At 41.8% G+C, this 11,579-nt stretch overlaps 1 protein-coding gene across 1 annotated transcript in view; it reads right to left on the bottom strand.

The window, feature by feature from the left end:
• LOC138966344 (uncharacterized) overlaps window positions 1-2,408 on the bottom strand; it is a 4,471-nt gene extending 2,063 nt beyond the window's left edge. Inside the window, exon 1 of the mRNA XM_070338578.1 lies at window positions 135-2,408. Coding sequence (XP_070194679.1) covers window positions 135-2,408 — 2,274 coding nt within the window. The remainder of the gene's footprint in view (window positions 1-134) is intronic.
• Window positions 2,409-11,579: the final 9,171 nt, after the last annotated feature.

The raw sequence follows: 11,579 nt of genomic DNA, 5'->3' as shown, positions 1-11,579 counted from the left end.
CAGTCTTTTGGTTGCTCTTGGCAAAGCTTTTTCATCATGTGTTTGAGCGTAGAGTTGAATTTTTCAGTCAACCCGTTTGTCTGAGGATGCCACGGTGTAGTATGGATGCCTTTGATGTTCAGAAGTTTGTTTACCTCTTCCATAACCTCGCTTGTGAACTGGCTACCCCTATCGGTCAGTACCTCCCGAGGAATGCCCACTTTTGTCCACATGACCCACAAAGCTTCACTCACTGTTTCTGTTCTAATGTCTTTGAGTGGTGTAGCCTCTACGTACCGTGTAGCGTAGTCTACCATAGTCAATATGTATTTGTGCCCTCGGTTAGATGCGGGTATGATGGGCCCTACGATATCGACTCCCACTCGTTCAAACGGTGTCCCTATCAGCGGCATGCTTTTCATAGGCACTTTCCTTGTAGCCCCCTTCCGCGAGCTGCGTTGACACGCATCACATGACGCGCAATACCGTTTGACGTCACCACAAATCCCTGGCCAATAAAAATCGCGCCAAATTCTGTCTCTGGTGCGACGCACGCCTTGATGCCCGGCCATAGGTGTGTCGTGTGCTAATTTTAGAACGTCCGTTCTAAAACATTCTGGGACAACCACCTGTTTGCATGGACTGCCGTTGTCCATGTATATCCTATAAAGGATATCCTTTTTCCACTCGTAATGAGTGCCGTCTTTTGCCCCCTTGGCAACCCGATCGCGGATTTTCGCTAGAGAGGGGTCTGTCTTTTGCTCTCTAGACAAATCCTCTGGCCGAATCTGACCTAGATCGATTTGTTTCGGAACCCAGGGTTTTTTCTCCGCCTTCTGTTTTTCCTGGTTCCGAGTCTGTACAGGCGCACACATTTGTGGCTCTGCCTCCCGTTTCACAATTGGAAAAACAGGTACACTGATCTCGTTTTCATCCATATCTTTTCGGATATTACCGATCAGAACTTGGTGACACAAAGCTTTTGCCACCAACACGCGTGTGACTCCCGAGAAAAACGGTGTGTCCATTTGTACAACCGCTATCGGCATTTTTCTCTGGCGCGTATCCGCTAGGGTTATGTTCTGGTGTTCACCCGTATAACACTCCGGCGGAACTAGTGAAGAGTTCACCACTATACAAGTTGCACCCGTGTCACGGATACCACTTGCGTCCTTTCCCTCAACCTGTACTCTACAATTTGGATCGTATGCATCGCCCTTACGACATTGGCATGTGACCTCGTCACCTGACGTTCGAACTGCAGCTAGTAATGTTGATGCATAATTACTGCTGGGTCTTGGCCCATCCAATCTTTTGGGACAATCACGCATCATGTGCGGCCCCCCACATCTGAAACACCCCTTCGTGTTGGGTGGTGGTCTATTCCCTGTTTGCCTGTTTGGATTACCCCCCGACCTCTGTCCAAAGTTATTGCCCTTGTGTGGCTGCCTATTGTCTGACTGTGCGTTACCCCCGGTTGGAGGTGGTCCATTACGCGGCTTATTGTCAAACCTACGCTCGCCCCCCTGTGACTGTCGCGGTGGCATGCGTCCACCGGCATCACGTGCATCTATGTATGTTTGCACATGTTTCACAACATCATCGATGTTAGTTGGATTTCTTTCCCTAACGAATCTGTTTTGGTCCGGAGTTAGGACATCCAACAGTTTGTCTGTGAGAATTAAATCCTCCAAGTCACCCGACTTCCCTTCCTTTTCGGACAACTCCTTCCATCTATCTAGATAGGTTTTCATGCGTTTTCGGCATTCTTTGATGCTCTCTTCCTTTTCCCACTTAACCTCTTTGAATCTCTTCCTGTAAGATTCAGCAGTCAGCTGAAAACGCTGCAAGATCGCTGTTTTCACCTCGTCATAGTTTACTGACTCCTCATCAGACAATTCGATGTACACCTGGCGTGCTTGACCTCGCAATTGCCCTGACAATCGAATTGCCCACTCATCTTCATCCCAATCTGATAGTTTTGCAATGCGTTCAAACTGTTTGAAGTAGGCTTCTATATCATCTTTGTCATCCAAAATTGGCAGATTGATATGTATCTTGCTACTTGACTCTCTGGGCATATGATGATTATTTTGGTTTACATTCTGATTTAAACCTAGGTCAACCATTTCCCGCATTTTCCTCAGTTCGAATTCTTGTTGCGTTTCTATCTCTTCACGTCTTTCTCGCGCCCTTCTTTCCTCCCTTCTGTCTTCTTCTTCCGCATCCGCCCTTTTCTGCTCCGCCTCTCTTTCCTCTTTCCTTCGTTTCTCCTCCGCTTCGAGTTTTTTTTCCTCTCGATTTATCTCTTCCAGACGTCGCTTTTCGATATAGTCTGCCAACTCTATACCTGACAGACCCAGGATAATCCCATCCTGCTTGAATGCCAACAGCGGAGATTCCGCCTCCATAACCTGCCGTCTCGGCATTTTCTTAACTTGTCGGTGCAACAACTAGTCTCAGTTATTTTGCCAAAATACACTAAAGACTCAGTTCCTCAATCCTAATTTGTCTACACGTAACCCTGGTATACAAAAGTAAGGAATATAAGAGCACACCTCTAATCACTACCAGATTAGAACACCGACTGACTATAGTAGTTATGTCTTTAACCTAGACCTACTCGACTCCCGAGTTAACTGCTATATCAAACTTCCTTGTGAAGGGTTATAACAACTGATAACACAATCACCACAACGTGATCTGGCTTCCGAGTGACCTTGACACTAATTCAATAGCACAAAACCTAGTCACTACTGACACAGGAAACACACCAGCTTCACTAAAATAATCTATCACAACAAGATTATTTTCCTTACCTAGTCTCAGTATAGTGTCACATTGACCCAACTATACTAAACCAATATCGACTTTCGAAATTGGAAATCGGCTAACTGGATTTTACAATTCTGACTTTCAGAACCTAGACAAAAACAACCATAATGCTTTTATATGTCTATCCATCCAAGTTAAGCTTTACTAGGTAAACTCGAGTTTTATAGGTTCAGCAATACCATGCTAATTCTCTACCTATCATCAAAACTCTCATCAGACCCTACTGCACTTCTTACAATAGTTCCGGTAAATCTTCATTCAAAACTCAGCTTCCCTGAGTTGAATTACTTTACTTTAATCTATGACAACTATATTTCTTATGCCACCAAGAAATACAAAGTCATGGACGATTTTAGTCCAAGCGTGCGCTTACATTCAAGTATTGCTTGACTAAAATGGAATAGTGCCTTCGCACAAAAGAATATATGTTGATGTTTGAGTTCGGTTTACAATGTTTCCCTTTTCTTTTGGAATTCGTAAATTGGCTATCTCAAGAAAACCTACCTCGCGTCCAAGATAATTTTCCCAAGGAAACCAATCACAATTCTTTCACTCATACACTTCTACTGGTATCACCTACTGTATTCACAAATACTGACAGTTCGTATGTGAAACAAAAATCTATGTGTTACAACATACCTATCCAACTGACCTATTCATGCACATGCAGTCGTGCAAAATGTACAAATACAAAAATGAATTACCATAGCCAGACCTCCGAATGAGTTTTGTGACAAACCTGCACAATGGTGTGATACCCAACTAAAAAATTTAGAATTTTGGCTCGTGTCTTTGGAAATAATCCCAAAAACAAGAATGTCTTGGAACTATCCCTAGGACGAGTACCCCCAAATGTTGCGGATCCTAGTCTGTTGCGTACTCGGAGGGTACGAAGACCTCACCTTTTACGTTATAAATCAGAACAAGAATGAATTTTGTTTCTAAAAAAAATTCTATCACACCACTATTGCAGATTCATGCACAAAACACACAAGACGTATTTGTAAATTTATAGATTCAACTTTTATTTACTGGCTTGTTCCGTGGTCGACGGGTTATTCTTCATTTCTGTATCGTTCATATATCCTGGATCTAATTCTAAAAGTCACTCATCTTGAAAATACGCAGTGATGATGTTGACAGTCGGAACGTCGTGTGGTCCAGGCTGGTTATCGTCGGACGGTTACATAAAGTTCATCATTGATGATCAGGAAAACATCGCACGAAGTTAGAGGGTTGATCGTGAAAAAAAACTCGTCCCTCAGATCTCGAACTGGAAACTCGTGGTCGTAACTCGAAACACCAACATATCGAGAAAAGATTCCATCACCCTGACGGTTACCGGCTACCGCTGTCGCTCACTGCCAGATCTCTGGTCGCTCCGTGAAAGATAGGGTGTCTCCTCTGTGTAAGCTCTTGCCAACTTCGTTCGCCCTTGGCGATGGGTTTTGCTTCTAGGCATGGGCATAGAACGGTGTTGTTGTGGTCCTCTCATGCTTTCGCTCCTTCTCTTCCACTTTCCGTTGCCTTTTCTTTTCGATCGTTATTCTTTTCTCCCTCTGCGCAGACTCCTTAATCGCTAACCGAAACTCATCTTTGCGTTGTTAGCTAACCTAGACCAATGGAAACTCTTGTCCATTCGCGAAAATAGCGATCAAGAATTTCGTATCTAATAATAACCTCATTTATTATCTAACTCCTTATGTTCCCAATACTAATGAACAAAGTAAACTGACGATCACATCGAAAGTAAAAGAATAAGCTTTGAAGGAAACTCCTTCAAGAAATACGACAACTCCTTGACGACAAACAAAATGACGTCAACTGATAGCAAAACTTTGACGTAATTATACTTCGGTTTTCCCGACAATTCATAGGCACTTGCTGCATCACCTAATTAAATAGACCATAGGTGCCTGACGGTGCTCGGTATTTGTATGGACCTGAATAGCTTGCGTACATTTTCGCAACAATGCTCCCCGCCTGTTATTAAAGATTAAAATGAACAAGTCGCGTGAGGCGAAATTACTACATTTAGTCAAGCTGTGGAACTCAAACAATGAAACTGAACGCACTGCATTTTTTCACAATGACCATAGTCCGCCGCTCGTGCAAAACGCACTGAAACTGAGGAGCCGGTTGTGGTTTCGCTGTACGTGCTGCATAGCACGCCCCTTTACTGTACCTCTCTTCGTTTTAACTTTCTGAGCTTGTTTTTAATCCAAACATATCATATTTATATGTTTTTGGAACCTGGAACCGACAAGGAATAAGATGAAATTATTTTTAAAACGATTTCGGAAATTTAATTTTAATCATAATTTTTATATTTTTAATTTTCAGAGCTTGTTTTTAATCCGAATATAACACATTTATATGTTTTTGGAATCAGGAAATAATGAAGAATAAAATAAAAGTAATTTTGGATCGTTTTATAAAAAAAACAAATTATTTCAATTTTCAGATTTTTAATTACCAAAGTCACTAATTAATTTTTAAGTCACCAAGCTGAAATGCAATACCGATGTCCGGCCTTTGTCGAAGATTGCATTACAAAAATGTCAATCAATTTGATTAAAAAATGAGGGTGTGACAGTGCCGCCTCAACTTTTACAAAAAGCTGGATATGACGTCATCAAAGACATTTATCGAAAAAATGAAAACAAACGTCCGGGGATATCATACCCAGGAACTCTCACGTCAAATTTCATAAAGATCGGTCCAGTAGTTTACTCTGAATTGCTCTACACCACGACCCTCGTCTCGATTCCCCCTCTATGTTAAAACATTTAGAACATTTAGTCAAAACTTGACTAAATGTAATTAAAACAAGAGGCGAAGCCATCAAGACTCACGTAAGAAATCGACAAACAGTAACACAAACTCAATCACTCCGTCACACATACACACACACACACACACACACACAAACACACACACATACACACACACACACACACACACACACACACACACACACACACACACACAGAAAGAGCATAGGTGAAACTGTGCAAGAAAGCGAGACACTAGATCTAGATCTGCCTGTCTGTATGTAGCCTACTTACAAGGACACGACTGCCAACCAGTCTCGGCGCGCTCAAAATAATAATGACCGAGACTTTCAGTACTTCCTTCGCGTGACGTCATAATGTGACGTCAATGTAAGGTGACGTCTTCAAATGTTAGAGTTTCTACCACAGACATACACACGCACAGACGCACGCACGCACGCACGCACAGACAGACAAAGTTACGATCGCATAGGCTACACTTACGTGAGCCAACAAGTCGCGTAAGGCGAAATTACTACATTTAGTCAAGCTGTGGAACTCACAGAATGAAACTGAACGCACTGCATTTTTTCACAATGACCGTAGTCCGCCGCTTGTGCAAAACGGAGTGAAACTGACGAGCCTGTTTAGCGCGGTAGTGGTTTCGCTGTGCTGCATAGCACGCTTTTCTGTGCCTCTCTTCGTTTTAACTTTCTGAGCGTGTTTTTAATCCAAACATATCATATCTATATGTTTTTGGAATCAGGAACCGACAAGGAATAAGATGAAAATGTTTTTACATCGATTTGGGAAATTTTTATTTTGATCATAATTTTTATATTTTTAATTTTCAGAGCTTGTTTTTAATCCAAATATAACATATTTATATGTTTTTGGAATCAGGAAATGATGTAAAATAAGATGAACGTAAATTTGGATCGTTTTATTTAAAGAAAATTATTACAATTTTCTGATTTGTAATGACCAAAGTCATTAATTAATTTTTAAGCCACCAAGCTGAAATGCAATACCGAAGTCCGGCCTTCGTCGAAGATTGCTTGGCCAAAATTTCAATCAATTTGATTGAAAAATGAGGATGTGACAGTGCCGCCTCAACTTTTACAAAAAGCCGGATATGACGTCATCAAAGACATTTATCCAAAAAAAGAAAAAAGCATATGGGGATATCATACCCAGGAACTCTCATGTAAAATGTCATAAAGATCGGTCTAGTAGTTTACTCTGAATCGCTCTACACACACACACACACACACACACACACACACACACACACACACACACACACACACACACACACACACACACACACACACACACACACATATATACCACGACCCTCGTCTCGATTCCCCCTCTATGCTAAAACATTTAGTCAAAACTTGACTAAATGTAAAAAAGGGCACACAAGTAAGGATTGAAGCAGCATCTGAGGTACCCCCAAAAAAATTTAAAAAAGAAGAAAGAAAGAAAGAAAGAAAGAAAGAAAGAAAGAAAGAAAGAAAGAAAGAAAGAAAGACAACAACAAAATGGAAACTGATTAATTCAATGACACCAGCGGGGAAAAAATGCAGTGTAACGAACCCACTCAGTTATTTGAACCCTTACCAAAGTCAACAAAATACTTCAGATTTTTTTACAACGGTGCCATTAAGAAATTGTCTTTTTGTCCCAAAAGAAAACGCGAATGAAATTGCATCTCCTTTGAATTTAAATCCGACGTATCAGTCGTGCGTTGGCGAAGACTGCGCACTCTGTTTGTTAAAGCCTTATCTCCTTACCTTCAGAACGTGTGCAGTAATTTCAGCTTCTGCTAATTTTCAGCTGTTTGCTATGATTCAGCTGGAAGTGAAAACCTTTGTTCAAGGTACAACAGTTTCACAGGTACTTACATTCGCGGGTATTACATGCAGCGATAAAGTCTGCGATTGAAGTGTTTTTGTTTTGTTTTGTTTTTCTAACATCTCAAGAATTTACAGTTCATCGGTTCGTTTGCTGTCATACTCACTCAGTCCATCAGTTTGTTAGTTAGTTTGTTAGATAGTAAGAAAGACAGTCAAACAACCAGTCAGTCAGTCAGTCAGTCAGTCAGTCAGTCAGTCAGTCAGTCAGTCAGTCAGTCAGTCAGTCAGTCAGTCAGTCAGTCAGTCAGTTTTTCGTTCGTTCGTTCGTTCGTTCGTTCGTTCGTTCGTTCGTTCGTTGGTTAGTTGGCTCGTTCGTTCGTTCGTTCGTTCGTTCGTTCGTTTGTTCGTTCGTTCGTTCGTTTGTTCGTTCGAATTCCTTCGAGTTCATTCGTTCGTTAGTCCGTTAGTCAGTCAGTCAGTCAGACAGTCAGACAGTCAGTCAGTCAAACAGTCAGTCAGTCAGTCAGTCAGCCAGTCAGTCAGTCAGTCAGTCAGCCAGTCAGTCAGTCAGTCAGTCAATCAACACAGTAGAACTCTTACTGATGTGTTCTGGTTCATTAGATGGCTGTTTACTTGCTAATTTAACGACCATAAGCTTGAATCGCCTTGTAACCATGTTTTGAGCGGCAAGGTGTCAAAACATGGCGTTTTAGTCAAGCTACACGTGTTTTTCGGAAAACAAAATATCCATAAGATGTTTAAAAAAAATATATATAAAAGGGGAGGGGGGGGGGTGGAATCGCCAGACAACAAGGAAGGAGGAGGAAGGTGTTAATTTCAGATGTCAAGATCTGTATTTGTCTGCCCCTCAGAGAGAGGGAGGATATAAATTCACCCAAAACAATATTGGTTGAAACATGCCTCAACTATGTACCCTTTTAATCCTAGGGGTTTTCCCCTGACCTACACTGCTATTGCTTTTCTGGTTATTCTCTGTTGGAAAATAAAACAAAAACGTAAGACGCCAAACAGGATGACATCAAATTTACATTTTCGACCGCTGTGAGTTAAAAACGCAAAAAATTATCATCTTTCTTGCTATCACTGATACTTTCAAATAACACTCTCGAATTAGCTGGGATATAGCTCAGTTGGTAGCGCGCTGGATTTGTATTCAGTTGGCCGCTGTCAGCGTGAGTTCGATCCCAGGTTCGGCGAAAATTTATTTCAGAGTCAACTTTGTGTGCAGACTCTCTTCAGTGTCCGAACTCCCCCCCCCCCCCCCCCCCCCCCCCCGTGTACACTACATTGGGTGTTGGCGTTAAAGATCCCACGATTGACAAAAGGGTCTTTCCTGGCAAAATTGCTTAGGCACAGTTAATAATTGTCTACCTATACCCGTGTGACTTGGAATAATAGGCCGTGAAAGGTAAATATGCGCCGAAATGGCTGCAATTACTGGCCGTATAAAATTTCATCTCACACGGCATCACTGCAGAGCGCCTAGAACTGTACCCACGGAATATGCGCGATATAAGCCTCATTGATTGATTGATTGATTAGCGACGCTCCTATAATGTTACAGGCTATGGTCTGAAAACCCTCTGACAGCACTGATAGTTTTATTTTGCTAGCGAATATCGAAAACTGACAGAATTATTGTTTCCTTATAAATCGGTGATAATTGCAGACACCAATGTGTTTCTTATTCAGGCCGACCTTTCAGGCCATACGCCAGCACAAAAGTCTGAATTAGTATTAACGCCTCTCAGTTATAATTACAGACAGTAATGCCTGTCTTGAAATCGGACCTCTCAGGCGGCTTACGTAAGCGAAAACGTCTTAATTTGTTATTACTTTCTCAGAAAGATATCAGTATCTGGCCGTGTTGTCTGTCATTATTATTAGTACAGTGGAACCCCCTTTTAAGGCCCCCCAATTTAAGACTTCCTCCCTTTTAAGACCCTGTTTTCTCAGACTCTCTGTTCATAATCTCTGTAAATTCGCCTCCATTTTAAGACCCTGTTTTCTCAGACTCTCTGTTCATAATCTCTGTAAATTCGCCCCCATTTTAAGACTCCTTCCTTTTTAAGACCTGCTTTTCTCAGACTCTCTGTTCATAATCTCTGTAAATTCGCCTCCATTTTAAGACTCCTTCCTTTTTAAGACCCTGTTTTCTCAGACTCTCTGTTCATAATCTCTGTAAATTCGCCTCCATTTTAAGACTCCTTCCTTTTTAAGACCTGCTTTTCTCAGACTCTCTGAGATTCATAATCTCTGTAAATTCGCCCCCATTTTAAGACTCCTTCCTTTTTAAGACCTGCTTTTCTCAGATTTTGAGGTCTTTGAAGGGAGGTTCCACTGTCATTTCTTCACAATGTCTGCTTTCTGATACCATCCTCCTGTGTTTTTAAAAAGGACCGGATCTCAAAACTCATTCATCATCAGCTCGTGTATTGTGTAAAAGAAAAACATGTCCTGATGACTAGCAGTTAAATGCATAGTCCTTCCCATTCAAAACACTTGGGCTCACGGTCTATCAGGGGTGGTGAGATAGCTCAAGTCAATACTGCGGCGCTGGATTGAAACCAGTATGTTGTCGCTATCGGCGTGGGTTCGACCCCCATGTTCGGCGAGGGATTTATTTCTCAGATTTCCCTCCGAAAGAGGCGTAAGGCTGCCTTAATGGCGGGGTAAAAACGGTCAAAATCCACTCGTGCAAAAACACGAGTGTACGTGGGAGTTTCAGCCCACGAATGCAAAAGAAGAAGAAGATTTCCCAGATTCAACTTCTTGCAGACTCTCCTCGGTATCCAAATACCGCCGTGTGCACACACACACGCGCGATAAGGATCCCAAGTTGACAGAGAAAATCTCAGGGCTTGGAAATATGAAGAGACGCATGTAAGAAAATGAAGAAAAAAAATGGGGTACTATACGGCAGCTCGCTTTCCCCAGTGACAAAGCAGCACACATATCATTGAGAGTAACCTCACAGGACGATATACCTTAAGCTTATGCTTATTCCATCTTTATCCTTATCCTTTACATGGGATAAGACCATCCCTCCACTTAGACACGTACCAAAAATCAGCGTCCTGATTTGTTCCCCGTACAGAGGTGGAATTTTGTTTAATTGATTAATTTCACAAAGAGCCCCAGGTGTGCACGTTGAGGAATTAATTCATCAAAACAAAATTTTGAAAATCCCCTTCAGCACAAGAAGCTTCCATGTTGATGTTTGTGGAGGGATGGTCTGATTCCATGATAATGATGTTTGTGGAGGGATGGTCTGATTCCATGATAATGATGTTTGTGGAGGGATGGTCTGATTCCATGATAATGATGTTTGTGGAGGGATGGTCTGATTCCATGATAATGATGTCTGTGGAGGGATGGTCTGATTCCATGATAATGATGTTTGTGGAGGGATGGTCTGATTCCATGATCATGATGTTTGTGGAGGGATGGTCTGATTCCATGATCATGATGTTTGTGGAGTGATGGTCTGATTCCATGATAATTATGTTTGTGGAGGGGTTGTCTGATTCCATGATAATGATGTTTGTGGAGGGATGGTCTGATTCCATGATAATGATGTTTGTGGAGGGATGGTCTGATTTCATGATAATGATGTTTGTGGAGGGATGGTCTGATTCCATGATCATGATGTTTGTGAAGGGATGGTCTGATTCCATGATCATGATGTTTGTGAAGGGATGGTCTGATTCCATGATAATGATGTTTATGGAGGGATGGTCTGATTCCATGATAAATGTTTGTGGAGGGATGGTCTGATTCCATGATCATGATGTTTGTGGAGGGATGGTCTGATTCCATGTTGATGATGTTTATGGAGGGATGGTCTGATTTCATGATAATGATGTTTGTGGAGGGGTGGTCTGATTCCATGATAATGATGTTTGTGGAGGGATGGTCTGATTCCATGATCATGATGTTTGTGGAGGGATGGTCTGATTTCATGATAATGATGTTTGTGGAGGGGTGGTCTGATTCCATGATAATGATGTTTGTGGAGGGATGGTCTGATTCCATGATAATGATGTTTGTGGAGGGGTGGTCTGATTCCATGATCATGATGTTTGTGGAGGGATGGTTTGATTCCATG

The sequence above is a fragment of the Littorina saxatilis genome, linkage group LG1, assembly GCF_037325665.1.
Source record: "Littorina saxatilis isolate snail1 linkage group LG1, US_GU_Lsax_2.0, whole genome shotgun sequence".
NCBI classification, from domain to species: Eukaryota; Metazoa; Mollusca; class Gastropoda; order Littorinimorpha; family Littorinidae; genus Littorina; species Littorina saxatilis.
Note: the sequence above shows the minus strand (reverse complement) of the source record. Positions and strands in the feature narration are given on the sequence as shown.